Raw genomic sequence first — 27,244 nt, forward strand, 5'->3', positions numbered from 1 at the left:
CGAACCCGTGTCCCCTGCATCGGCAGGCGGACTCTCAACCACTGCGCCACCAGGGAAGCCCTTGCCTATATTTTTTAAGCTGCTGTACCTTTTTGTCCCCCATTTGAAGACCCTCACCGTGAGTTTCTTCAAGGCACGGAAGGAGGGTTTTGTCTGCTTGGAGTTGGACGCTCAGAGCTCGGTGGCCTGTTTTGATGCTGGCTCAGGAAACCAGAACCGAAATTAGACCTCGGCTTCCGTGTTTTTCTGGGGCTTCATTTTCCAGTGGAATCCATCCTCCCCTTTTCCTTTTCTCACTGGCTCTGCTCCTTATGTCTTTCTGTGAAAATGAGGAAGCCGAACTGAGCGGCCACCGCTTTGTGGCATGGGGTCACCGGTGGCCAGAGGGGCCACCCCATCCCTGTCTGAGCACACCAGCCCCTGCGCAGCTGGCCCCGTGTGGAACTGGGACCCTTGTCTTACCTGTCCTCTGTCACCCAGGTTCTCGGGACCGGAAGTCAGGTGGGAGACTCAGCTCCCCGAAGCCAGAGCGGCAGAGGGGCCAGAATTCCAAGGCCCCTGCGGCCCCGACAGACAGGTGGGTGTCTCCCCCCGGCCCCCGTGCCCTGGGCACAGCGCACTGGCTCCTTTGCCACAGAGAGGGCTGGCGCAGCTTCCCTCCCCAGGTGGAGGCCAGCATCACTAGCCAGGGGCAGGCTGAGAGGCAGCAGGGATGTGGCACGTGGCTCAGATCCAGAGGCAAGAGGGCGATCCGGCCTGTGTCTGAACTCTGCCCCACCAGTGGGTCCTAGAGTGAGGAGCGGCCCTGAGCGCGCAGCTCCGGGCCAGGGGACCGGGACCCAGATGGTGGCACCCCTTCCCCTCCCTCCCACATCAGGCACAGGAAGTAGGGGCATGGATCCCCTTTTCCCAGGAAGTGGGCTGAGTCTCTGCACACCTGCACCCCTGGCTTTGGGTCGAGGGCCAGGTGGGAGGGGCCGCGGGGAGGGTGGGCACAGCCCCCGGCCCTCGGCCCACAGCACGGCTTGAAGCCGGGGTCAGCAGCGTGGGGTTTCACGTCGGCACAGAGCGGGGTGCGTACGAGGGCCAGAGTAGGAGGGCGGGATAGCGTGGCTCCAGGCAAGCCCTGACGCTGTGCCCCTTCACCCGCGCAGTCTCTGCTCCACGATCGGGGGCGTGGGAGCGGCGTGGGGAGGCCACCTCGACTGTGGCCAGAACCCGGGCTGGGGGCAGGAGGCCAGGCTGGGCCCCACACGCTTACCCATCGTGGGGGGGCCTCGTCCAGTGGGGAGGGGCGCCTTCCACCTGGTAGGTACAGCTCCTGGGGTCCAGGCCGCTGGCAGGAGGCTCATAGAGAGGCCCTCAACCCCTCTAACTGCCTCCCCACCCCCACAGGAAGCGCCCGTTGTCCCCCCAGTCCAAGAGCTCCAGCAAGGTCACCAGTGTGCCCGGCAAAGCCTCGGATACCGGTGCTGCCGCCGGCGCGTCCACGGGCACCAAGTCAGGGAAGGCCAGCACGCTGTCCCGGCGGGAGGAGCTGCTGAAGCAGCTGAAGGCCGTGGAGGACGCCATTGCCCGCAAGCGGGCCAAAATCCCCGGGAAGGTGTAGCCCGGGCTCTGCTCCCCGAGGCAGAGACTCACTTGTTTTTATAAATAGGGTAAGCGCAGCCATTTTGGATTTTGCAGTTAATGTCTTATTTTGGCTGTGATTCTTTTTAAAAATTAAAAAAAAAAAAAAAAAGTTTCTCAGCTGGAAAAGAAGCCACACACGTAACGAAGATGACGCTGAATCCCAGACTGAAGCAGCCCCTTCCCAGAGCAGAGGTCCGGCGAGCCGGCTGGGCGGGTGGCAGCGCGGTGAGGACCGGCTCGATTTTATGTAAATGATGAGTCCTCCCTCTGCTCGCCAGTCAGGCGTCCTCACCATCCGGTCGGTCGCGCCCTCGGCACCCGCCCTCCTGCTGTCGCCAGGAACACCAAGTCTGCCGAGCGTCCTCCCCGCCCCTGCCGTCCCCAGGATCAAAAAGTATATATATATTCTTGACTAAAGTCTGATTGGGAAATACTCCTGTCTTTTATTTTAAGCATCAAATTGTTTTAGTTGATTTAAAAAGGAAAAAAAAAAATACAGAAAAGACCAAAAAAAAAGGCCGAGGGTATCGTTGGGCATCTGTCAGGTGTGGAGGGTCTCTTTTTGAGGGGTCTCCTAAAATAAAATATTTTGATAAACAGCTGTCTTGCCCTGGTGGTGATGTTTGCCTGTGCCTGGGCCCCCGCCTCAGCCCTCCGCTTGGCAATGCCCACTGGGCTGCTGGCTGAAGGAGGCCCCACCCCGTGGAGCGCTCACCTTGGTTTCCTCGCGGGGGCTGGCCTGGCAGGGCTTCCTGAACACCGAGATCTCCGCCTGAGCGAGAGCCCACCTTCCCCAGCAGCGGGCCCTGAGCCAGAGAGGTGACCCCAGCCCGAAAGCCAGTTCTCCACTCAGTGCCTCAACGCACAGTTGGACCCCACTCGGACATGCAGGTATCGGAGCATGAGACACCCCGGCCAGGACCACGGTGCCGTCTCACCCACTGCAGGCTGGGAGAGGCTGTCGAGTCTGAGAGTCACTGCCCGCAGTGCCCTCCTGAGCCCCTGCCCTCCTCCCAGCAGGACCAAGACCACTGGAGGGGGGGGCCCTTTCTTGTGGATTGAACTTGCAGAGTGGTGCTGGGGCCTGGGAGTGCCCCCGCCCAGTCCCCCCATCGGCACCTCTGCTCTCGGGGGACTTACTCTAAACCAAGTTCCGTGAGTCCTTGCAGGCGACATGCCTCCCAGAGCCCTGTTGTGGGCCGTCAGGAGGCTATGTTCAGTTACCTCGGTTACCGGCTGCTCTGTCCCAAGGCTGCATAGCCACTGACCTGTGGGACAGGAGAGCCGTCCAGGAGCCAGTGCCACACCGCGGGGCCTCCTGCGTGGACTGTTTGCAGTACAGTCCACGCCCGCGCCACAGCACAGCACACGGGATGCTTCTTGCGTCACCAGCTTCAATACTGTGTCTGGGCAATTTCTCAAGACTTATCTGATTTGCCCTCGGGTCAAAGCCAGGTGCAGAGGGAACTCCCATTCTCCAAAGGGCGGCCTTCAAGGACACAGAGCCAGAATCCACGACACCTTGGGTGACAGCCTGTCCCTGCATTCTGCACCCCAGCCGCTGGGCCCCACGAGCCAGCCGAGCAGTGATGGCCTCTGAAGCCAGGAGCCCGCAGGTGAGCGAGTCCCCCACGCAGGTGTCAGCACGCTGCCCCCCTGGCCCGGCTGACCAGCCAGCTCCTGTGCCAAAGGGCTGGGCTGACCTGGCTTCCCACGCCTGGGTTGGATCTACAGCCCTGGGTTCCCTGGACCAGAGGTGGGTTTAAACCAGCAGCTTGCCATTTGCCATCTGGGGGCAGGGGTGTGTCCTGGGAGGGGTGAGAGTCACACCCCGAGCCAACTCTCCCCCAGGTCTAGTGGAAAGAACAGTCCAGGCCAGGCATGTGGGAAAAGGGAGGCTCTGTGGTATAATGGGTTCTCAGCATCTTTGCCCCCCAGGGGACGTGAGGGCTGAGGCCCTGCCAGGCGGTTAATATGCAAAGGTGGGAGTGATTCCCAGTTCCTCAAGCTTCTTTTCTGCCTACTGACCCCTGCCCCTCCCTCCAGCCCTCCTCCTCCACAGCTGCAGACCCCGACAGAGCCCCTCCCCTGCCTGTTTGCATTCCTCCTTCCCACCCCCGGCCTTTGCACGCACTGCTCCCTGTTCCTGGAACTGTGACCCAGCTGCACCTCACCCTTCCTCTCCCAGCTCAGGCCAGGCCTGCCCCGGCCCCTCATGCCTTCCCCTGTCTGCTGCGCCAGTGCTGCCCTGGAGCTGGCCTCCTCAGGGGGAAACTCTGGTGTGCTTTCCCCGAGTGTAAAGCAGAGGCAGAAAGCCCAGCCTCGGCCCTTCTGAGTTTTCTCATACTAACCCTCCTCGTCTTGAGGGAAGGGGAGCCACACCCCTCGGACCGCCCTCCCCAGGCCAAGGCACCCTGCAGCTTCTACTGTGCCCGTCTCTCCTCCTCTCGCTCTTGAACGGGTGAAAAGAAAAGAAAGATTTCATTTTTTCACCTTATAACTTTCCTAACTCAAATGTGAAGCGTCATCTCCAACGTCATGAGTGAATACATTGAACTAGTGGGGCAACTCAGTTCAGTGAAAATTAAGTTCCTGTGGGTTTCGTACGCCTGCTGGTGACTTACAGCCGCTGCCAGTCCCCTCCCCGCAGCGCCAGCCCTGTGCCCCCAGTTCCCTCAAGGCCTGGGCCTCCACCCTCCTCTCGCTCTCTGCCAACCGTCCAGCTACCCCCGTGACGGCTCAGCCAGCGCCTCAGCCCCTGCGGGCCCGTCAGCCCCTGAGGACGGCAGTCAGCCCCCACCGGGAGGAGGAGCTGGGCGGGAGGGGGCTCAGGCCCTGGGTCAGCGGGCAGGGACCCCTGCCTCGGGCAGCCACCCTTGAGGGGCCGCGGACAAGCGTGAGGCGAAGGGGTCATTCCCGACAGTGCAGAGTTTGGGGAGCACGAGAAAACTGGGCTGTGTCCTAGGTTGACTGTGGGCAGGACTGCCTGGGGCCCCATGGTCGAAAAGGCCACGCCACAGGAGGGAAGGGGGAGAGGGTATTGCCACCCCCACTTCAGACGGGACTGCAGCCTGTCACTGGGCTTCCCTCTAGGATGGGGGAGAACTTCGAGCCTGGAGCTGGCAGGGCCTGGAGCAAACCTCTCCTGCAGGCCGCGTCCCCAGCCCAGGCCCACTTGGGCCGCTCCTGTCCAGCCAACGCTGCAAGGGCTCCGAGCCACAGGCAGGGCCACCCCAGAGGCACTGAGGGACTGGCCCTGGTGAGTGTCCCTGTGGTTTCTGTGTTTCTGCCTTCCTGCCCTGGCTCTGTCCTTTTCTCTCTGCCCCGCCTTCCATCTGTGGTCTCTGCATTTGTCTGAGTCTCCCTAGATCTCTGTGCCTGTCTCCATCCGTCCCTCTTCCCCTACCTGCATCCACCACCACCCCCTCTCTGTGCCCCTCCATCCCCTTTCTGCATCTCTCCAGACAGGGGGACTTGGGAACTTGGTCGAATGGGTGTGGTCTGGGGGCAGAGATGTGGTGGTTGTGGTTTGAGGGGCGGAGCCATCCAGGGCGCCTCCTCTAGGACGCCCTCCAACCTTCCTCCTGCAGCTGCCTTTCCAGTATTGCCTAACCCTGTACCGGTGTGCTTGCCTCAGCCGCCCGCAGGAATGAGGCACTGCTGGGCTCCGCCCTGTCCTTCCGTGGGTGCCTGGGACTCTGACGCCAGGCGGGCCACCAATGCACACAAAACAGCCCGGGCTTGTAGTGAGGAAGGAGGCGTGAGGCCCGGCCCCGGGGTTTGTCCCCGACTTGCCCACCCAAAGACATAGAAAATGCTGAAGCTCAGCCCCTTGGCGTAGGGACCCCTGAGCCTTTCACTTCTGAAGATCCTTTGCGGGGGACCCCAGCCCCACGAAGGCAAGGACACTTCCCCTTGGATTCCCCCCCCCAGGGGCCAGTGCCAGGCATGGGTGCCCCCTCCCCTCACTCTGCGAGGGCAGCTCCACGCCTGGGGACAGGGCAGGTCCACTGCACGGTGTCCCTGCCCTGGAGGGGATCACACTACCTTTGGGGCCGAGGCAGGAGGGACTGGGATTTCTGAGGCCCTGGGTGCCCTGCAATAAGGCGGGCCCCATCTCAGCCTAAGAAGGGTCTTTCTCTGGACCTGAGCATCTGTCCTGGTGGAAGGTGGAAGGGGCTCAATTGTGTCCCCCAAAACTATGTTGAGGGCCTAGCCTATGTTGAGGGCCTAGCCCCAGTGCCTGGGAAGAATGTGCCTTTATCTGGGAGAAGGGTCTCTGCAGCTGTGCTTAAGGTCAGGCTCTTGATGAGATCACCCTGGGTAGGTGAACGTCTGTAGAAGGTACAGAGACGAGAGACACACGTGGGGAGAGGCCATGTGGGAGTGAGGCAGAGGCTGCACTGGTGCGTTTACAGCCCGGGGCCCCAAGGATTTGCCGGGAGCCGCCAGGGGCTGGGAGGGGCAGCAAGGATTCCCTCTGAGACCCCAGAAGGAACCAGCCCTGCTGACACTTTGACTTGGGGCTTCTGGCCTCCAGACTGTGAGAGAATAAACTGTTGTTTTAAGCCCCCCATTTTGGGGCACTTTGTTATGGCCGCCCTAGGAGATGAATACAGGTGGTGAGCTCCCTGCCGCAGGAGGTGTGCAAGCAGAGGGTGGATGACCACGGGCAGGGGTGTGGTAGGCAGGAGCAGCCCTGGGGCCTCAATGTGTCTGTCCATCCATCGGTCAGAAAGAAGCTGGGAGAACAGCCGTGACGCGACGCCCGCTGTGGGAACATTTCCTCCAGACCGAGGCCGGGAGGGCCCCGGCATCCCACTGCCTTCTCCATGCCCCTCTCAGGGGTCCTCCTGTCCACCGAGTCTGCGCCTCCAGTGGTGGTGGACATTCTGGCTCCTGCCAGCAGGTGAGGAAACCCGGAAGGCAGGTTGACTCCATCCTGCACGCCCAGGCCCTCCTCAGCGGGACATTTTATACTGATTCGAGAGGCCCTCGCCAGCATGGCATCCAAACCTCAGCGTTCAAAACTTGGCAGGATCTGGCCCTAAACCGTCTCCCTTGTAGGGTAATGAAGGCACCCCCAGCACCCTCACCAGGAGCACGGAGTTGGTGCAGGTGGGCTCCGGGGGCCTCCTTAGACAGCTTCTTAGGGCGCCCTGCCCTTTAAAGGTTCCAGGCCATTGTCACCCCCTCCACCTCAGACTTGCACTTTTGTTGACTGAAACCACAGAAGCCCAGCAGAGAATCCTGAAGAGGCTCGCTGGCCCCCAGCCGCCCGGTCCCCTCTGGAACCTCCCCACGTGGCAGGAAGAGGGGACGGGAGAATCAACCCTGGGGGACGACTGGGCAGTGGCGCAAAGTGAGCGCGCTCTCGCCTGAGGTCACCAGGTCCAGACAGCAGAAACGTACAAGGGGTTAGGACTTGGCACTTGGAGAAGGTTCGAGAGTTCCTGGCACACGGGAAAGACCGTTCTGAGCCCCATCTGCAAGTGCTTGGCCTGGGGTAGGGTCCCTGGAGGTGGGGGAGAGGAGGACGAGTGGGTCCACCCTGTCCTGGAGGGGAGGGGACAGTTGCAGGGAGGGGAGGAGGAAGCATGGCCAGGCCCTTCCCGAGGAGGGAGGGTGCCGGATTTTCCCCAGGCGTGGCCCGGGGTATAAAGGGCGCCGCAAGCCGGCTGCAGCCAGGGCAGCCACGGGTACGCCGGGACCGCCAGGTGCGCCGCCGCGGAGCCCGGAACCCAGCCCCCGCTGCGATGGTGAGCTGCTCCTCTCCCCGCCCTCCAGCCTGGACGGTGCCGCCCGGCCTGCCGCCCGACACCCAGGCTGAGGACGTGGCGGCAGGGTCCAGGAAGCCGCCCAAATCTGGGGGCAAAAGGGAGCCAGGAGCCCAGACCCTCCCGGGCCTCCGTTTCCCGACCTGTAGAGGGAGGCTACGTCCCCCCGCCCGCTTTCCACAGGGAGCAGAGCCAGCGGCGGGCAGGGCGGGGCCCCTCCCCGGGGTGCCGCTGACCTCCCACCGCCTGGTCCACCAGTCCCTCCGTGTCCTCCTGCTCCTGCTCTGGCCGCCCACCAGCCTGGCTCTCCACAGCGCCCCCCTCCGGCCGGGGGCCCGTACCCACACAGCCGGGACCCCACGCTGCTACTCGGCGGCGGAGCTGCCCCTGGGCCACACCCCTCCCCACCTGCTGGCTCGAGCGGCCAAGTGGGAGCAGGCGTTGCCGGTGGCGCTGGTGTCCAGCCTGGAGGCGGCGGGCCGCAGGCGCCAGCACGCGGGATCGCCGGCTGGGAACCAGTGCCCCGTGCTGCAGCCCGAGGAGGTGCTGGAAGCTGACGTCCACCAGCGCTCCATCTCGCCCTGGAGATACCGGTGAGAGCGGGCCTCCCTGGGCACGGGCCCCCGGGCCCCCCGAGCCTCAGCGCTCTCACCTGCTGACCTCCGGCCGGCCCGCCCCACCACTGGGAGGTCAAGGCTCCCCCGCGAGCTGGTCCTCGCCCAGTGTCTCAGACCTCAGCCCAGACCTCAGACACCAGGGTCCCCCTGGGAAAATCTGGGGGGCCCCCATTTGAGTTCTTGCAGGGGTGGGGCTGGGACTGGCAGGGAGAGAGGGGGGCTTCTGGGCTCTGGGAGGGCCGTGGGGCACACGCACAGTCTCACTTCCTGGGCACCAGCTGCGTGCCAAGCCCTCCCAGCGTCCCACACCTCCTGCCCTGCGGCCCGGAGCCGCCCTGAGCGCGTGGGGCAGCCGTGGGGCCGCGGGCAGGGAAGGGGGCGCCCGCCCGGGCTCTCTGACAGCCCGCCTGCCCCGCAGCGTGGACACGGACGAGAGCCGCTACCCCCAGAAGCTGGCCTTCGCTGAGTGCCTGTGCAGGGGCTGCATCAGCGCCAAGACAGGCCGCGAGACGGCCGCGCTCAACTCGGTGCCGCTGGTCCAGAGCCTCCTGGTGCTGCGCCGTCGGCCCTGCTCCCGGGATGCGGCGGGGGTGCCCACGCCCGGGGCCTTCACCTTCCACACCGAGTTCATCCGAGTGCCCGTGGGCTGCACCTGTGTCCTGCCCAGGTCGGCCCGGTGATCACTGGCTCAGCTCCTGGACTGGCCTCCAGGGACGCCCTTCCTATTTATGTGTATTTATCGGGTATTTATGTGCCCCCCTGGGGCCCTGGGCAGGTACCGAGGCTCCAGGTCTCTGCTTTGAGACCTGGCCTGGGAAGGGCCCAGTCCCCGGTGCCTGGGGGATGACCCTGTGCTGGGCAGCCCCCAGCTCGAGAGGCAGTTTATCCTTTGACAGAAACAGCTGGGCTAGAAGGAACATTCTCACTCTTCTGGAACTTGCTAAAACACCTACAGAAAAGGGAAAAGGTGTTCTGATGGCCACCTCCACTTCCTGGTCCCCTGGGCTCCCCTCACCCCAGCCCCCTGGGAGGAACAAGCACCCCTGTGTTTCTAAAACAGCTATTTATTTTACACGTGAATACGCATCGTCTCACTGCTAAACGGTATCTCAGAGCACAGCACTGGCTGGCACAGAGGGGAATGGGTGAAGCCACTCTCTCACCCTCTACCCTGCCTGGTCGTTAACACCCAGCTGGTCCCCCAGGGGCAACCACTGGCCCAGATCATGGTGTGTCCTTCTAGGAAGGTCTATGCATGGACCCAGGTGCACCCAGGGCGGGGTTATGTTTTAACAGAGTGGAGCCCAGGTGTGCCCCGCTGGCCATGCAGTAGCTCCCGGGTCTGGCGATGGGACTCATTCCCAAAGCCCAGCCCTCTCCCCACAGACGTGGGTGTGGCCCCTGGGGACTCCCTCCCTACCCCATGGACAGGTATCCTGGGGTGACTTCCCGGGTGTCCGCTCAGGGGGGCATGTCTCTGTAGCTTGGCTGAGTCATGCTCCCCCAACCCCAGCAGAGGCCCAGGCAGCTCTGGAAACCCCCTCGGGCTTCTGTCCACCACGGGTGACCTGCCAGACGAGGGGCAGCCAAGCTAACGGGCACCTCCCAGCTCAGGCACCCAGCCGGCCACCTGAGAACCACCTGACCTATCACGACAGAAGGTCCTGGCTCAGAGCACGTTTTGGGGCAATGAGTTCAGGGGCCCAGGAGTGCGTGGCCTCAGCAGTTCTGGATCAGCTACGATGCCCGCTTTGGAGCCTCAGTCCCCACGCCTGTGACGCACGTCAGCTCTCAGGGCTGTGGGGCTGCAGGGCAGTTGTCTGCACCCCCCTGCCACTTTCACCTGCTGACTGACACCTACTGTGTGTAAGGCCCAGGAAGAGGGGAGGGGTCTCAGAAGGCTACCCGGAGGAGGTAACCTTTATCTTGAGCTTGGAAGGAGTCTTCAATCAGCACTTACTGAGTTTCTGCCCTGTGCCCAGGACCGGGATCAGAGCTGTGAACAAAATGGATAGCTCCCTACCTGCCCCGTGGGTGACCGACCACCACGGCCCCATCAGCGAAGTCCTGGGCCGGTTGGTGGTGAAGGGATAAGGGAAGGGAGAGGGGCTGCAGTGGGGGCCACCTGGGCACCACCTGAGTGGCCATCCGGGGCCCAGTGCTCCAGGCAGAGGGGATGGCCTGTGCAGAGGCTGAGAAGGTGGCCTGCCTGTGCCCGGGGGGCAGTGTGGCTGGAGCCCAGTGGGCGGGGTGACAAGGGCCACAGCAGGTGCGGGCGGGGGCCGGAGACAGTGTCCGTCCTGGGCTATGGGAGCCTGTGGGCTCCGAGCCGGGCACCGGGCGGGACAGGGCAGTGCTGGGAGTGGCCTGGGAGTGGGGGCGGAGGAACGGTGGGCCGACTGGGTTTATGCTGAAGACGAAGGGTGTTGGCTGACAGGCGGTGTGCCCTCTAGGCCAGAGGTCCCTAGAGACCCCCAGCTCTGAAAGTGTGAGAGCAGGAGGCGAGCGATTTAAGGGCTTTTCCAGACGTCGGGGGAGTGGGTGCCGGGGAAGGAAGGGGCTTCCCAGGCTGGGGTGTGAGCTGAAGCCAGGCAAAGCTTCGGGGCCACAGGGGCTCCTGGCCCCGCCATGGCTACTGTGGTGTGTGTGCGGTGTGTGCGAGGGGGGCATGTATGGTGTGTGGGTGTGTATGTGTTAACTGAACCCACTTTGGGTTCACTCACCCACTGATTACTCCCCCACCCTCCCTCCCTCCCTCCCTCCCTCCCTCCCTCCGTCTTTAAAAAGCTTTCCCTGAAAGCCACCAGGGAGTTGGGGGGTCTCTTGAGCACGAGCTGCCTGGACCCCTTGCTTGGTGCCTGCAGTAGACCCTGCACCTGCCTTCCCCACACCGCACGGCAGCAGACTGGCTTTGCTGTGCATGGGTGAGCAGACCCGAGTTTGGTTTGGTAACGATTTTGGCGACCTGGCTGGAGCGGAAGTCCCAAGTGGGCACGTTGCCCACGGCACACTGGCCCCAGGGTGGTCCAAGGGGTGCTGCAGCAGGTGAGTCCTAGCAGGTCAGGGAGCTGGGGGGACACACACACCCTCCCCCCAGACCTGAGACGTTCTTTTCCAGAGTAGAAACACAAACAGTTGGAATTCCAGATACGTGTTTCATGGAACAGGCGATGCACCGAGATCCCAGTGCCAGTGAGGAAGATGACAGCCCTGTTGCCAGTGAACCCGAAGGAGTCTGCAGAAAAGGGGTGCCCTGGGCTGGGGGCTGCCCACCCCCACCCGTCTGCAGGAGAAGCCCTCGAAGCTTTGGCGGGACGGGAGTGGCTCGAGGCCCTGGTCACACGACCTCATCAGTCACCGGCATGGGGTTTTCCTGGGGGCCACCCACAGGGACCCCTGCCACCTCCTCCTCACTTGACTTCTTGCGGGCCTCGGCTGGGGGCCGGGGCGGGGGGTTGCTGGGTGGCTGCTTGATGGTGCCCCCCACCTGCGGCCGCTCCTTGGGCTTGGTCTCGATGGGGGTCCACTGTTCCCCGTGGATAGCCGCCTGCAGGACATGGAGGGGCTGGGCTGGGGTCCTCCCAGGCCGCCCCCGCCCCGCCATACGGTCTCCCCGCCCCTGCGCTCCCCCACCCCCGCCAGAAGCCAGGACACGACCGAATTCAGTGAGACCTGAGGGGACTGGAGCTCAGAGAGGTTATTTGATGGGCCTGAGGCCACACAGTCGGAACCCAGCTATTTCACCACAACACAAGGGGCCCCACAAGGGCAAGGGGTGCTGAACCCCGGGGCTCCTGAAAGATCCCCTGGAGGCAGCTTCCAGGTACACAGCCCAAGACCAGCCTTCTTCCCAGGGACTAAGGGCCAGGAGCAGGACAGAAGCCCAGGCCCGAGTGGCCATGATGCTGAACTGAGGCCGGCAGCTCTGGGTGAGGGGGCTGGGGAGAGGCCCAGGAGGGTGGCCAGGGAGGCCAGGGGCCCAGGTGTGTTGAGGAGGAAGAGTGCACAGCCCAGGGAATTTGCTGAAATGCAGACTCCAGGGCCAGAGGCCAAGTGGACCTAAGAACGTGTATCTTTCATTTTGTATCCCCTAATACATTAGTTGATACAAAAAATATGTGACAGCATATACTTTATGAAGCATAAGAATAAAGTGAATTTCTAGAATCACACCTCCTAAGTTAAAAACTAGAACACTGGGGCTTCCCTGGTGGTGCAGTGGTTAAGAATCCGCCTGCCAGTGCAGGGGACACGGGTTCGAGCCCTGGTCCGGGAAGATCCCACATGCCGCGGAGCAACTAGGCCCGTGCACCACATCTACTGAGCCTGTGCTCTAGAGCCCGTGCGACACAACTACTGAGCCCGCACGCCTAGAGCCCGTGCAACCAGAGAAGCCACCACAATGAGAAGCCCGCACACCACAACGAAGAGTAGCCCCCGCTCTCTGCAACTACAGAAAGCCCGTGTGCAGCAAGGAAGACCCGACGCAGCCAAGAAATAAATTAATTAAGAGAAAAAAAAAAACAAATTAGAACACTCTATCCCAGAAGGTAAAACTAGAAAGCTGAAGGAAAAGAATGGAGGAAAATATGGCGTACGGGCAGGGAAAGCCATTTTTAAAAAGCACAAACTATAAAGCAAATAAATATATTAGACAGACAGACTTCTGCTCAGTGAAGAATTCATGGACAAAGTTAGATCCTTAATAGAGAAGGAGGAAGTATCCACAGTGGCTAAAACTTACAAAGGATTCACAATTAAAATACACATGACACTCCTGCAAACTAACAAGAAAAAGACAAAACCCCCACAGGAAAATGGGCAAAAGGCCTGAACAGGCAGCGTAGAAGCACTGAGACAGCTGAAGCGAATGAGGCGGTGGCCAGCTCGTAATCAGTGGAGCAATCAAGTCGAAATCATCAGGCCCTGTCGGCCTGACTGAAGCTGGTGGCCGTGGTGGGGCTGGAACCGCGGCTCGGCGGGTCAGGGGCACCACGCGCAGGAGGACAGCGAGTGTCCGGCAGCCCGCGCCTGGTGGGGCCCCCGCCCCATCCCTACCGCCCCCTGCCCTGCTGTAAAGGTGGCCTCGTGCAGCCTCACTGACAAGGGGCCCTTTGCGTAATGACTCCAGGCGAACCCAGCCCCAAGGGTTTTGCACGTGGCATCTGCCCTGCTCACGAGCTCCTGACAGCATCCCGAACTGGATGAGATACCTTTGAGCAGCGGATCCCAATCCAGGCCGGGCCTGCCGGCCGTGTGACCTGGACCAGCCACATCCCCTCTCTGAGCTTCCGTCGCTTGTCTGTGAAGTGGGGGCCCCACCTCCCACCGCGCAGGGCTGCAGCGCAGGTTACAGAGGACGTAGGGGAACGGCCAGCACGTTAGATGGACCAGAATGGAGGCTCCATTGGAACTGTCCCCACGACGTGAGCAACGACACGGGCTCGGCCTGCAGGGCCAGCCACGGGGCCAAGGCTGTCAAGGACTGGCAGGGCTGACCACGGAGGACGCTACTTACCAGCAGGTAGATGCTGCTTGCGATGGCCAAGCAGGCCGTGCCCAGGATGGTGGCGAGCAGGAAGCCGGCAGGTACCGACAGCCTGGGGAGGGGGTGGAGGACGGAAGACAGTCAGAAGGGGGGTCTGCAGCCCTAGGCCTTGGTCAGAGACCACAGGATCTCAGGACAAAGCCCCCAGGACCTTGAGCGGAGGGGATGCCCACTGCTGCCCAGGCTGGGCTTCTAACTTCGGCCCCGGAGCTGTTCTCTGCTTGGTTTGCACAGGGCAAACCGGGCAGACATAGGGGCAGGGCGCTGGGCCCCCAGCCGCCACCCAGGGAGGAGGCCCAAGCAGCTGCAGGGGCGCTGCGCGTGGCGGTCTCCCCGGCAGTGACCACCAGACTCATTGTGGGACGGCGGAGCAGAACCGCCCAGCTGAGCCCAGTCAAGCCCAGAACACTGATTATTCCTGACTTAAGCTACCAGGTTGGGGTGAATCGTTACCCTGTAAGTAATGACGGATACAGGTTTAGGGAACCTCTGGCAGAGCCCGGGAGGGGCCTAACTTGACCCCAGCAGTCCTCTGCCGGCGGTGCTGGTGATCCCAAGTGGGCAGAGACTCACCCAAGGTGCAGGAAGGCCCGGATGTAGTAATTGCTGGTGAGGGGCCCGAACACCTTCACCGCTCTGGTCAGGTACTTCTGTCCGCTAGGCAGAGGGAGCGAGGGGAGACAGACTGCGTCCAGCTCAGCACACCCCACCGCCCACCCCGGCCCAGAGCGCCCGGCTCTTCCTCCCAGGGGCCCAGGGGCCCAGGGGCTCAGCGGCTGGGCAGACACCCAGTGGGCTGGCGCTGGGGACAGGACCAGGCTCCCGCGTGGTTATGGCTCCTGGGGAGGCCGCCAGGGCAGGGCAGGGCAGGGAGACTCACCACCTCTCCATGGTGGAGCCCTTGCTCCTCTTACCCCGCGGGTACTCTAGCAGGCAGATCAACACACCTGCCGCTCTGAAGCTGTGGTTAAGGAAGAGCCCAGCTCAGCCTGAGGGGCCGCAGTGAGCCCCCTTTGCTGATGAGAAAAGAGAGAGGTGCGGCCGCTGCCTGAGGTCACGCAGCTGGGAAACAGCTGGACGGGATTCCCATAGCTCTGGCCACCTTGCCGCCTCCTTTGCTGTCCTGTGCCCTCCCTCCCCCCATGCCTGCCTTGGCCTCCAGAGAGCCTGTAACAGCTGGGCTGGCGGGGGGAAGGGGGGACCCGGTCCACTCGTGGATAGGCCCGGCCGGCTAGGGAGGGTGGCTGATAGACGGGGGTGTGGAGGGGATCCCGAGCATTCCCGAGGCCTCAGTGCCACCCTCAGGGGGCACCGACACCTCCCACCCCGCCAGGGCCCGGCCCGGTGGATCTGTCACCTCCCTGCTATGAGCCCCTCCTGCCTTCCAGGGGCAGCGGCATCTCTACCCCCCTCCCCAGCCCTGCCCTGGCATGTGCAGCGGGAGGATACATGGAATATGCGCCCAGGTACCACTGGGCAAACTGGCCGGCCGTGGCCACAATGCCGCCGGTGATGAGGACTGTGGACAGAGGAGAAGCAGGTTAGCAGGTGCCCCACCCCATGCCTGCAGGGGCTCCGGCCGCCCCCCTGTACTCCCCCTCCCCCTGAGGGGCCACCAGTGCACCACAGAGCTGCCCTCTGTCCGCCACCATGTTAGCCCAGGAAGGGGACCCAGGTGGGTGCAGCCCCTGGCCGGTGATGGGGAATGGCCGTAGGCATGGGGGTCGGGACGCCTTCCCCTGGGAAGCAGCATTCGAGCCAGGGAGGGGCCTGAGGAGCTGCTGAGGGATGTGTGGGAGAGGAAAGGCCTGGGCTCCAGCCTGGACACACTCCCCAGGCCCCTGACCCTCAACACGCTGAGTGGTTGCTCGATGCATTTAAAGACTGCACTGTTGGTTGCTGACTCTGTACCGGCTGCGTGGACGTTCTCTCCCGGCTGGGGGTGTCCTGGACGACCCCATTCGTGTGTTTTGTCTCATGCAGTTCTGAGTGGACTTGGTCTCTCCAGCCCTTTACCTGCAGCCCTGTGTGCGCCTGCCGCGAGCAAGCGTATCTCTGTCTTTCCTCCCCAGTAATTGTTTTCTTTTCTATTGCGGTAAAATCAGTGAACAGCTCAGTGGCGTGAAGCACGTTCCCATTGTTTTGGCACCGTCACCACCAACCGTCCCCAGGATTTCCAGTCATTTATTGAGGTATAATGATTACATAAAGTGCACAGACTTTTTACATGTGCGACCCCCTATGTGATCTCCACCCGAATCAAGATTCCCGCCACCCCAGAAAGTTCCCCGAGGGCCCTTTTTTGCTGAACCGAAGGTTTGTCCAGGCCCTTCTTGCGGTGGTTTGCATGGAGCTCCAGCTCACTCTTTGTCTTGTCGGGTAGTTTCCTACTGTGTGAATCCACCACACTGTATTTATCCATTTTCCTGTCTTTGGGACGTGTCAGTTGCTTCTGGGCTTGGGCTATAATGAATAAGCTGATAGAGATGAATTCTTTATAGTTTAAGCAATCTGATAGTGAATTGAACACCTTTTCTCGACTGTGATTGCAGGTAACTTACTTTGCTCTCTTATTGGTGTTTTCTCTTGAAGTAGCTTCTCTGGTTGCTTCTCCTGCCTTCTGCTGACTTGATCAAACTTTAATTTTACAATTCCTCTTCCGGAACCACATGTGGACTTTAGAAGGTTTAACTTCAGTCTCACCCCAAACTACCCACGATTATTAATTATTTACAGTCAGTGTCTTCACGCTGGCGTTGCCGTCCTTCTCTCTGGATCCAGCTTTGCTCTCGCTGTAGCACATCCTTCAGTAGTTCTTTCCGGTGACCTGAACTTCCTGGTCAGTGGGCGCTGTGGCAGCCCCCGCCCCCCGCCCCATGCGCAGTACAGGCCTGAGTTTCCAGCGGTTTTGTCTTGTTTGAGACTCTCTTCGTCCAGGCTCCAGTGGCAGATAGCACAGTTGCTTGCGGGGGATGATCTTTTGGTCTGTTTCTTCCCGGCTCTGGCCTCAGAATCTCACCGGGTAAAAGCCCTGACTCCTGGCGCCCCTCCCTTCGGCCCCTGAACCCTCATCGTCATCCGCAGGTGTCAGGCTCAGCTCCGTTCACGTTCACGCTCGCTGTGCTCTCAGCGCCTCCCTGAGCTGCAGGAGGGAAGGGACATCTCCCTTGCATTCGGGCAGCACCATGGCCGCTCGACCTGGGGGTGTAACTTCCTTGGCCTGGGCCTCCATCACTAGCAAGAGCCTCGGCTCCCATGGGGCTGTGGTCTCACGATGGGGATGGAAACTTCCGCTAGTGGTGAGCAAGGTGAACGTGGGCAGAGGTGCTGGCTACGTCAGGCTGTGCGCTCTGGAAAGCCTTCTCTGAAGCCGCTTCCGTAAAGGCCAGGGTGGGTGGGCCCCAGAGGACTAGAGGGCCAGGGGTGGAGCAGTCGGAATCGGAGGGGACATGGTCTGATTAGATGGGACTTTCTACAATAAAAAGGGCCCACGGGCTGTGACCCTCGTCGGGCCTGGCCTGGTCTGGTCAGCCCGGAGGGCTGTAGTTAGTACTGAACAGGAGGAAAAGTCAGCAAAAGGAGGAATTTGGAGCCAGAATGGGGACCTTCTGACAAACCGCCCCTTTTGATGGAGGAAGCTGAGCCGTAGTCATTGCAGGAGGGGATGGCAGGGGGAGAGGACGGCTCTGGGCAGAAGCGAGGAGTGCCAGGCACTGACCCACTGAGTTCTCAGCCACTGAGACGCCAGAAGGGGGCCTGTCTGCCTGGGCACAAATCTTGGGGCCGGTGCCCCAAAGCTGCCTACCTCCCAAAACGCGACCTTACAATGCTCCCCTCCGCATCCAGCTCTGCCGGCTCCTCCAGTCCCCAGGATGGGCGTGGGGGCCTCGGGGTGGGTCCCAGGTAAGCGGGGGTGGGCTGAGACCCTCCTCATCACCGTACCCCCCAGTCCTCCCACCCGCCCACTCGGACTAGGTGTGGGGCCTTCCTGGGAGGGGCAGAGCCGTGAGCGGCTGCTTCTTGCTTCAGGCCTCGCCGCCTCCTGAGAGGTTCCTGTCTGTACAGCACGGGCTTCCGCCCCATGAGCGCAGGGCGGCGGGGTGACGGCGCCGCCCCTCCCCAGAAGCAGCCGCAGGGAGCTGGGTGGGAGGAGGTCACGTGGCTGTTTCCAGCCGCCTTGTGCAATGGCCTTCTGAGCAGACTCAGGCCTGGGCCCCAGAGACAGAGCGGTCGCCCCCCATGGGCCAAGTCCAAGGCCAGGAGGCAGGAGGAGCCCACCTCCACACCCCAGGACCCCCGGGGCAGGAGGGGCCAGTCCAGACAGGGGTGGGTCAGGCCAGGTTTTCCCAACCCTGCTGGGCAGTGACTCTCCGGAAACCACCGGGGGCTAACGCTTCTTCCCCCGACTGTAACTTCCTCTTGTGACGGGGTGGGGGGGGTGGGGGGGTGGAAGAGTGAAGGGACAGAGGATGGGGTATGCGTGTGCACGGGTCTGCAGGGGCTGGAGGGCCCCGGATACCCCTCCCCAGCTCTAAGGCTCCGCTAGGAGGCTGCTGCCTGCTCCCAACACAGGCCCCCAGACTCCTTGCCGCTGGAGTCTCCAGTCTCGGGGCCCCCGCCCCCAGGCCTCAGTTCCCACTTCCTGGCCTGCAGCCCAGGGTCTCTGGCTCCTCAGGACCCTCTCCCGCCCCTCTCCAGCCTGCCCCCTCCCCCTTTCCTCGGCCATAGCCTGAGGCCTCCAGGCCCCCACTTCCCCAGCCCGGGCTCCAGCCTGGACTGCCGCGGCACCCCTCACCCCAGGCGCAGCCGCCCTCTGCAGCCCCGCCCCCAGTGCAGCGGCCCCCCACTCACTCAGGCCGGACGCCAGCGCCTGCTCGTTGGCCCACATGGCCCACTCAATCTGCCCCATGGTGGCGACCCGGCTCGGACACGGCTAAGGCACTTCGGATCCCGCGTCCCCAGAGCTCCGCCTGCCTCCCGCCCCGAGTCCCCCGAGTCCCCCGAGTTCCGGCGCCGCCCGGCCCCGCCCCGCCGCTGGCCCCGCCCCAGCCCCGGTTCCCCAGGTGGCAGGCAGGCCTGGCGGCAGGTGGGGTCCCGGTGCTCCCAGGAGCCTTGTCCCCCACCCCCGCCACGAGAGCCTGGGACCTGGAGCTCAGGAAGGGGCCCTACCCAGCCGGCCCAGGCCTTCCCCCGTGCAGACCCAACCAGCGCGGCCGCGGTGGACTCGAGTGGGGGCGGGGCTTCAAGCCAGGACCCCTGAGCCTCGTGCGGAACCCTCGCCGGAGGTCAGCGCAGGCCCAGCCTCGGCCTCATCTGGCCCTGGGCTAGCGCAGGTGTGGACAGGTGTGGCGTCTGCAGGCAACCCTTTGCTCGGAGGCTAATTTGGGAGGGGTGGTGCTGAGAGTGTGGGAGGCTTCTGGGAAAACCCAGGCTGCAGGGGGGGCTGGGCGGTCCTCTCACCTCCCTCCTCTGACCCCCCTTCAGGGTCAAGGTCAGAGTGCTCAGATGCTCTCCCCCTCCTCCCCCCAGCTGGTTAGGACAGTGGGGAGGGACGCAAAAGGGCAGGTCGTTCAGCTCAGAGGAGTGGAGACGCTCACTCGGAGCGAGGGCTCTGGTCGCTGTGCAGACCCACCGCTTCGGCCGAGTAGGGGCTCCTGCCCCCAAAGCCACTTCCCACCTCCCTTCCTGGACGGAGCTTCGAGCCAGGCCCAAACCGCGTCCCCAACCTGAGTGACCACGTCCACCACGGTGGTGGCCACGGCCATGGGGCAGGGTCAGCTGAGCACCCCATATGTGGCTGGGCAACAGAGGGCAAGCTGGGGGCAGGAGTCGAGCCCCCAGCCCCATCTCCCGCCGTGCCCTCCCAGCCCGCTCGGTGAGCTCTGCCTGGACCAGGAGGAAGCATGCTCGCCGAACTGCCTTTACTGTGGCCTTGGCGCTGCTCCCCGGCCCCCACAGACACAACGCTGGTCTTTCTGTGAAGATACCCTGTACCCACTCGGGGCCTGGGCTCAGGGTCAGACGGAGCACTTCACGGGGGTGTCCCGAGGTCGCACCCTGTGCGGTGGCCCGTGCTCCAGCTCCGAGGGGGGACCCCTGACACGCCGTCATTTCCAGTGGTCAAGCTGCTGTTGGGGGCAGTGGGAGTGACCCCCGAGTTCAGGGCCAGAGCCCTTTATTGGCGATGCACCGGCAGCTCCCCACTGGCCGGCTCGGTCCCCCAGTGCTTGGATCCGGAACCAGGCTCCCATCTCAGCAAGGTGCTGGGCGCAGGTCGGGGAAAGGTGAGGCACCTGGCGGCCCCGCTCCTGACCGCCTGGGCACCTGCAGGCGTCATCCCACTGTCCAACTCGGCCACAGCACACTGCCCGGCCCGGAGCCAGGCGGCCACCCACAAATCCCAGCAAACACGGCCGGGCGGCCGCCACAGCCGGTTCCCAGTCCCAGCAAAGCGGCCTCTTCTCCCGGCGGCGGCCAGGGCTCCGTCGAGGAGGCGGTCAGGCGGCTGCCTTCGGCAGACCATCGGGACCCAGGAGGTGAGCGCCAGGGTCATCCAGGACTTGAGGCCCGGGTCCCACCTAGGGGGTTGAGGAATCAACGTCAGGGCAGGTGACAGGGAGCGACTTCCTTCCAGGAAGTGCCGGTCAGATAACACCCTCTTGGTGACGCCGGGCCCAGGGCCCAATCCTCCAGCACAGCCTCGGTCCCTCTGGGCAGACCTGGGGTGGACCGCAAGTCCTGGGGTGGACGGTAGAGGCCAAGGCCTGGGTGCATAGGTCACAGGTCTGGGAATTGGATGGATGTGGCGGAAATCCCGGCCCTGCCACTCGAGTAGGGACCCCGATCTGTTCTGGGGGTCCCCACATTCCAGACCCACCCTCCCCTCCTCTCAGCCTGGGGCTGAGCCCGCAGGGCACGTGCGGTGCGCGGCCAGGACTCACCTGAGTGGCAATGATGTATTTGATGCCGCCGGGGGTGGGGTCCGTACCCAGCGCGGCCTTAAGCTCATCCGAGAGCGGGACAGGCTCCACGGGCAGCCCCTTCAGAAACCTAGGAGACAAGGCAGGACTGGACGGGGAGTGCAGGGGTGGGGCACATGCAAAACAGGCAGATCCAGGATGGAACACGGAGGGGCGGCCGGGGGCTGGGGGGTCGTGACTACCGACGGAGTCGGGGCCTCTGGGGCTGACGGACGAGGGTGCCCAGCGTGTTCTTAATGCCCCGCGCTGTACACCGCAGAGTGGTTAAATGGTGGCTTGACGTTACGAGCACTGACCAGGCACACAGACGCCGAGTGGGAAGGCCGAGGGCCTGGCGCCGTCGCTGAGGGGAGGGTTTCGGGAAAGCTCCACGAGGCTTTGGTGCCGCCTCTCACCCTGGCCCACGGCTGTTGCTGTGCCCATTGGGGGACACAGCTTAAGAAGAAAAGGCCTCAGCTGACGCTCGGGTTGGTGTTAAACCTACAAACCACCCCCAGGGTGACCAGGGCGATGAGTCCTCGGTCGCGGGGCCGGCCCCACGTGGTGTGGAAGGTAGCACCCGGCTCTTCCCACCAGAAGTGGCACCGCCCCCTCTGGGTGACAGATCGAAGGGCCCCACCCACACTTCCCGCGCCCCTAGCGGGCAGGCGTCCCCTCACTGAGAACTGGGTCCCTTAAACAGCGGCGAGGAAGAAATCCAGACGCCCTGCCGTCACAGGAGATGCGGGCGGCACGTGCGTGCCCCCGGGGCTGGACCAAGCGGAGTAGCATCCGCGGTCGTGGGACACACCGCCTGCGGTCCCACGGGTCCCTACCTGCCGTGGCCTCCCGGGAGGGGGCCCACAACTCACTTGTCTCCGTTCAACTCGGGGGGGAAGCTGTGCCTCACGGCAGCCACAAACTCGGCCACGGTGTCGTCCAGGGTGAAGATCACAGCGTTGGCGCCCGCGTCAAACGTATATGCCACCTGGAACCACGAGGTCAGACCGGCTCAGACCAGCTCCCGGTGCCTGCTGGCCACCCGCTCGAGACGAGGGTGGGGGGCCGCGCAACCAAAACAAGAGCGAGAGGGAGATGCAGCCCCCAGAGAAGGGGGCTCCGTGAAGCCCTGGCACGGCCGGCTCACGGCCCGGGGCGCCCCAGCCCCGCACCTGCCTTGGTCTGCCCGTGGTGCGCGTTGAAGCAGTGCACCAGGTGAATGATGCGCTGGGACGTGTCGTTGAGGTAGGAGATGGGCGGGAAGGTGTCCATGCAGGTGGCGTGGAACTGGTTGCTGTCCTTCATGGTCAACTGGCCAAAGGCCTGGAAGTCGCGCTCCCTGACGCAGCGGGTCATCTCGGCCATGCGTGCCGGCACCAGCGCCTCGGCCCGGAACTGCAAGGCAGACGGCCGCTCCGTGAGCCGAGCAGAGCCACGGGGCCCGGCTTCCAAGCGCCCCGGGAGCCACCCGCCCAGCCGGCCGCAGCCTCACCCTGAGCAGGGCGCTGGTCTCCACGCTGGTCTGCATGCCCGCCGTGCTGCCCGTCGGCTTCTTCTCGGTGCTCACCTGTGGCGAGGGAGGGAGGTGTGCGCCACGCCCACGGCCTCGGGAGCTGCGGAGGCCCTCCCGCCCCCAGCTTGGCCCTCCAGCTCACCACGAGGATGAGGACACGGAGTTCCGGCCAGTGTGACTCGGGGGCCAGCTGACGGGCGATGCTGTCCTTCCCGTCGGCCCGCTCCCCCATCTGCCACTCCACGAAGCCGCCGTACAGGCTGCGGCAGGCACTGCCCGAGCCCCTGCGGGCCACTTCCGACAGGTCGCTCTCCACGCCATAGACCCGGGCCAGGGCGTAGGCTGCAGGCAGTGATGGGGGCGGGGAGGCTCAGACAGGCTGGAGGGGCGCCGGCCTGTGCTCAGTGCCACGGGAGGGGGGCACCTGGGGGAAGGAGGCTCGGCCCCCAGCTCCACGGCTGGCATCCAGCACCCACGTGCTCACGCACTCAGCCTCCGCAGGGGGCTCTGGCGGGAGGGGAAGGCCCCTGGGGACTGGGAGGCCTGTGTGCCGAGGGGCCAGAGAAAGCTTCTCTGAAAAGCTCTGAGGGGTGTCGATTGAGGCAGGGCCCAAGCACAGAGGGCAAAAAGTGTGCATGCACGCCTGGGGCTGCTGGCAGCGCTGGGCACAGGGCCAGAACTGGTCAAGGGTCTGATGCCAGGATGCGGACCTGGGGGTCCACGAGGCAGGCCGTCTGCCCCCGATGCAGCCTGGCTTACTGGTCTTTGGCTACATGGAGGACGTGACTCAGCTGCCCACCTCTGTGGTAAGTGCCTTGGCCCCCAGCTTGGGGGTGGGGGTCCCTGCTGGAGAGTGAGCCAACAGAGAGGAGGGCAGAGCAGAGATTCAGAGGGAGAGATGGGTTCCCAGTAGGCCGTCTGAGAGCCTGGAGCTGGCCACAGCCCTTGGGATTCTGCTACGTAAGCCAAGAAATCATCCCCACTTAGTTTAAGCCAGTTTGAGGGGCGTTCTGTCACGCACAGGGTCCTATACACGGAGCTCAGCATTCAGACATATGACACAGCCAAGGCCACGGCCCTATGCCTGGGGCACAGCACTGGGACCCATCCCGGGCACCCACCTAGGCAGGCGTAGCCTGCCGCTGAGGAGGCCAGGCCCGCGGCCGTGGGGAAGTTGTTCACCGAGGCCACGTGCACCTTGTAGCTGAGGCTGAGGGGCAGCGGGTCCTCGTGGCCATCGCTCCCCCGCTTGCGGGCCAGGCGACGGACTGCAGGGACAGAAGACAGCCCCATGGGTAAGCACGGTGGGGACGGGCCTCTGTCCGAGCTCCGCATGCAGACCTCCTTCTCGGGAGACCCCAGGCCCCAGGCCCAGACCCAGCTGTGCTGACGGGCGTCCACAGCCCCTGGGGCGTGGGGGAGGTACGGGGGGTGGGGTGGGGGGTGGCGGCGGCAGTGCCTTCTGTGCACTCGGACCCGCCCAGCACGAGGAAGGGGCACAGGGGAAGGAGCGGGCCTGGCCTGACCCCAGCATCCCTGGGGCCCCCACTCACTCTCCCTCAGGCAGGCCTGGAGGCGCGGCTGCCCCACGTCCTCTTCCCGTCCATTTAGCCAAATCCGGTCCTCTGTGAAGTCCCTGCTGATGGCGGCCGTTGTGGTGGTTTTTAACTGGGAAAGAAAATGCAGGGCCTCCTGGGTGGCGGGCATCGGCCAAGCACCCCTCTCTGCAGGGGCCTTTCTGGCCCTGGTCCCTCCTGGGCACCCACTCAGGGCAGTGGCTCTGCTGGAGGTGAAGGCCAAGGCGGGCCGGGCTCAGGCAGTGGGAACACCCCATGGGCGTCTACTACCCAAGGCACGGCCCATACTCCCATCTCCTGGCAGAGAATGCAGGGCAGGGACCTCCTAGGAGGGGGCCAGGCACGTGCATGCCTTTGCGCTGAGCACTCCTCACAGCGGGTGATGGGACGAGCAGCATTCGTTGGCTGGGGATTTACCGCCACCATCTGTAAACAAAGGTTTTGTAAATATTTTTTCTGTGTGTATCGCCAGCCCAGGCTCACCTGATCCTGGTGCAACGTGACGCTCAGAGAGGAGTTGATGGGCAGGATCAGCTCCTCGTCTCGCTTTCCCCCTGGAACACATGGCCCACGGCAAAGCCAGTCAGTGTCCCAGCCCAGCAGACTGGCGCACTGTTGCTCCCGCCCACCAACGCCCCACCCCTCCCCACCCCCACTGCCATCCCACACAGCTCCCCAGCTGCCTGGACCCAGCTCTCTCACTGTACAATCTAAGTCCTCTTCCTGCTGTGCCCCCACCTTCAGGAAGCCCTCCTGGATTGCTCCCCCACTTCACTTAGCTCCCGAGAGCAGTGCTGGACCGCTTGCTTCACTGCTTCTTTCACCCGCTCAACAAATAGCCGTGCTGAGTGCTCTGATTATAAGGCCCTTGCCTTTTCCTCCCAAACAGAAGGAGCCCCAGTTACTGAAAACTCTTCAAATCTCCCTGTTCGTACCCCCTAGAGACAGCATTCCCCCCACTTCCGCTGAGCACTTCCATTCCTGTCATATCACAGCAAACACAGGAAACCTTCCAGAAAGTCCAAAATTTCAAATCCATTGTTAGGTACAGGTGCTGCACTTTTGTGCAGGATCTTTGGGGTGGCAGACAGTTACGGGACACAAGAAAGACGAATCCTGTTAGGTAATACAGGAAAGTCCAGAAGGATCCCCCATAAACACACCCAACTGGTTTCTGGCAGCTCCTCGGAGGAGGAGGCACAGCCTCTTCCGAAAAGACTGCTGGGTCACTGGACATCCACCACTGAGCAGAGCTGAGCCCCACATCTCAGACCTTGGACAAAAAAGTCACTCAGAATGAATCACAGACTTAGATTTAAAATGTAAAACCCTAAAACTTCTGGGAAAAAACATAAACAGTCTTCAGGACATAGGACTAGGAAAGACGTCTCTGACTTGGTACCAAAGATGGAGAAGATGACCCACTGGGCCCTTTGAAAGACCCTGTTAGGAGGATGGAGAGAGAAGCTACACGGTGGGAGAAAATATCTGCAAAGCACACATCCAGCAAGAATTAGTATCTAAAATATAAAGCGACCTTTCAACACTCCACGGTAAGAAGCAGACAATTCAGTTAGAATGTGGACGAAAGTCCTAAAGAGACATTTCACATAAGACTCTCAGAGGGCAAGCAAATGAGCACTGGGAGACCTGTTCAACATCACTGAGCGGCAGGAGGACACAAACTAAAGCCACAGTGAGATGTCACCACACACCCATTAGAAAGGCTAAAACAACAGCTGGTGACAACACCGCATGCGGAAAAGCTGGATCACACCTACATTACATGTTGTTGGTAGGGATGAAAAATGGTACAGCCACGCAGGAAAAGTTTGTTTCTTTAAAAAACCAAACATGCAGCCACCCTATGGCCCAGCAACTGTACTCCGGGCCATTTATCCAGAAAAATGAAAACTTAGGTTCACACAAAAACCTGTACAGAAAAGTTTACGGCAGCTTTATTCATAATTGACCCAAACTGGAAACAGCCCAGCTGCCTTGAAAGGGCATATGGCCAAGCAAACTGTGGCCCCTCTACGCTGGGAACGGAACAGGACAGAAGAACTGACTCCATGATTCACCCGGGCGACTCTCCAGAAACTAGTGAGCCAGGAAAGCGAATCCCAAGAGCATTCCTGAGACCAGAACAAGACAGACACGGAGAGCAGGTCGAGGTGGCAGAGTGGGCGTGACCATGGGAGCCAAGCCCCCGCGGGGACGCGCGTCCTGTATGGACTGTGTCTCCCGCTGTCTAGCCCCGCGGGGACGGACGTCCCGTAAGGACAGTGCCCCCAGGTGTCCCGGCTGCAGGTGGTGCCCAGCTCAGCGATCGCACTGCCCTGCCGGGTGGAGGGCGCGGCGGGTCCTCACACCTGCACGCGGACACACAATCTCATCCAGACGAGGGCCCAGCCCACCTGCCGCGGGCGGAGGACCCGGTCCACCGCCCAAACCGGCCCCTCCGAGCCTCAGTTTCCCCGTCCGCAGGGCCCCCACATCCCGGGCCCCGAGGCCCGCCACTCACAGTACTTGATGACCGCGATGTTGACCGGCGCGGTGCAGGTCACCACCTCGAGCCGCTTCTCCGAGGCCATGGCCGAAAAACAGCGCGACCCCAGCTCCCGGCAGCAGGCCTTTCCGACCCGCGCCGCAGCCAGCCCCGCGATTGGTCCGCGTCGCCCCACCTGTTCGCGTGCCGCCCAATCAGCGGCGGGCCCTGTCCACGCTCCACTTCTCAGCCAATGAGCGGGATCGGACGATGGACTGCCGAAGCTGAGCCCGCCTCCGCTGGCCAGCGGACGCGCTCCGGCTCTGCGCAGGCGCGGGGATCTGTCCCAACGCGGTGTCCGCGCAGGCGCCGGCTCTGCGCAGGCGCGGGGTGTGCGCAGGCGCGTGGCGGCGGCCTTACCGGAAGCGCGCGGGTCCCTGAGGTGGAAGGCTCGAGGTGAAAGCTGAACTCAGCTTGGCGGGACGCGGGCCCCGCCGCCCGGGGTTCCCATAGACTCCGCACCCCCTGGGCGACCAGTTCCTGGGTGGCGGGCTGCTAAGGGAGGAGCTCCTTCGGAGATAGGTGCTTTCAAACCTCGCTCCTATTTTTTTAAGCTCCATATAAGCAAGGATTCTTTTTTCCTGGTTGAAATGGGTTGCCACATTTATATTGACTCTTTTATTGCTGTAAAATGTACCATTTTAACCACTTTTAAGCGTGCAGTTCTGTGGCATTAAGTATCTTTATATCGCTGGGCAACCATCCCCACTCTCCATCTCCGGACCGTTTTCATTTTCTTAAACTGGAACTCTATTCCTTACACAGTAACTCCCAATTTCCCCCTTCCCTTTGTAAAAATGTATTTTTAGCTTCAAAATGATTCAGGTGTCAGTGAAGATAGGAGTATGTGATATAAATTCTCCCACTCTGGGGGCTGCCGCCCCCCAGTTCTGTTCCTGAAAGTATCAGCAAATAGCTTTCTTCCCCTTCGGTGTTTCTTGGAGATCATCCCCGATGATCTAGGCTTGCCATAACTTGTCCACCGTGTCCCCTGTTGGTTGACAGTCGGGTTGTTAGCAATTTTTGGACACAAGCTGCTTTTTTGTGCAAGTGTGAGGTCTTCTGTGGGAGAA

At 62.6% G+C, this 27,244-nt stretch overlaps 3 protein-coding genes across 4 annotated transcripts in view; 1 reads left to right on the forward strand and 2 right to left on the reverse strand.

The window, feature by feature from the left end:
• Positions 1-1,609, forward strand: part of ZC3H18 (zinc finger CCCH-type containing 18) — a 43,558-nt gene extending 41,949 nt beyond the window's left edge. For both annotated transcript variants that reach the window (XM_065899694.1, XM_065899695.1), the window contains 2 exons: positions 481-577; positions 1,396-1,609. In XM_065899694.1, coding sequence (XP_065755766.1) covers positions 481-577; positions 1,396-1,609 — 311 coding nt within the window. The remainder of the gene's footprint in view (positions 1-480; positions 578-1,395) is intronic.
• Positions 1,610-11,161: 9,552 nt separating this feature from the next.
• CYBA (cytochrome b-245 alpha chain) lies at positions 11,162-18,502 on the reverse strand. The gene is made up of 6 exons (XM_065899709.1): positions 18,426-18,502; positions 15,024-15,093; positions 14,455-14,529; positions 14,148-14,231; positions 13,545-13,626; positions 11,162-11,573 (listed from the first exon to the last, which is right to left on the reverse strand). The coding sequence occupies exons 1-6, from the start codon at positions 18,481-18,483 to the stop codon at positions 11,364-11,366; spliced, it is 579 nt and encodes a 192-aa protein (XP_065755781.1). The 5' UTR covers positions 18,484-18,502; the 3' UTR covers positions 11,162-11,363.
• Positions 18,503-20,071: 1,569 nt separating this feature from the next.
• On the reverse strand, positions 20,072-26,217 carry MVD (mevalonate diphosphate decarboxylase). Its single transcript, XM_065899703.1, has 10 exons — positions 26,148-26,217; positions 24,107-24,177; positions 23,600-23,714; positions 23,168-23,314; positions 22,189-22,388; positions 22,026-22,100; positions 21,710-21,928; positions 21,406-21,521; positions 20,516-20,624; positions 20,072-20,152 (listed from the first exon to the last, which is right to left on the reverse strand). Exons 1-10 carry the CDS (start codon positions 26,215-26,217, stop codon positions 20,072-20,074), a joined length of 1,203 nt encoding a protein of 400 aa, XP_065755775.1.
• Between the last annotated feature and the right edge of the window lie 1,027 nt (positions 26,218-27,244).

The sequence above is a fragment of the Phocoena phocoena genome, chromosome 20 (assembly GCF_963924675.1).
Source record: "Phocoena phocoena chromosome 20, mPhoPho1.1, whole genome shotgun sequence".
Lineage (NCBI taxonomy): Eukaryota > Metazoa > Chordata > Mammalia > Artiodactyla > Phocoenidae > Phocoena > Phocoena phocoena.

Bases quoted from the DNA above. Each gene is read 5' to 3' on its own strand.
- CYBA (XM_065899709.1), bottom strand. From the start codon at position 18,483: ATGGGGCAGATTGAGTGGGCCATGTGGGCCAACGAGCAGGCGCTGGCG. The intron at 14,232-14,454 runs GTGAGTCTCCCT...CCCTCTGCCTAG, and splicing joins GGCTCCACCATGGAGAGGTG to CGGACAGAAGTACCTGACCA. The intron at 13,627-14,147 runs GTGAGTCTCTGC...CCCCCTCCCCAG, and splicing joins CGGGCCTTCCTGCACCTTGG to GCTGTCGGTACCTGCCGGCT.
- MVD (XM_065899703.1), bottom strand. From the start codon at position 26,217: ATGGCCTCGGAGAAGCGGCTCGAGGTGGTGACCTGCACCGCGCCGGTC. The intron at 24,178-26,147 runs GTGAGTGGCGGG...CATGTGTTCCAG, and splicing joins CATCGCGGTCATCAAGTACT to GGGGAAAGCGAGACGAGGAG. The intron at 22,101-22,188 runs GTGAGCTGGAGG...CCCTCGCCACAG, and splicing joins TCCGTGTCCTCATCCTCGTG to GTGAGCACCGAGAAGAAGCC.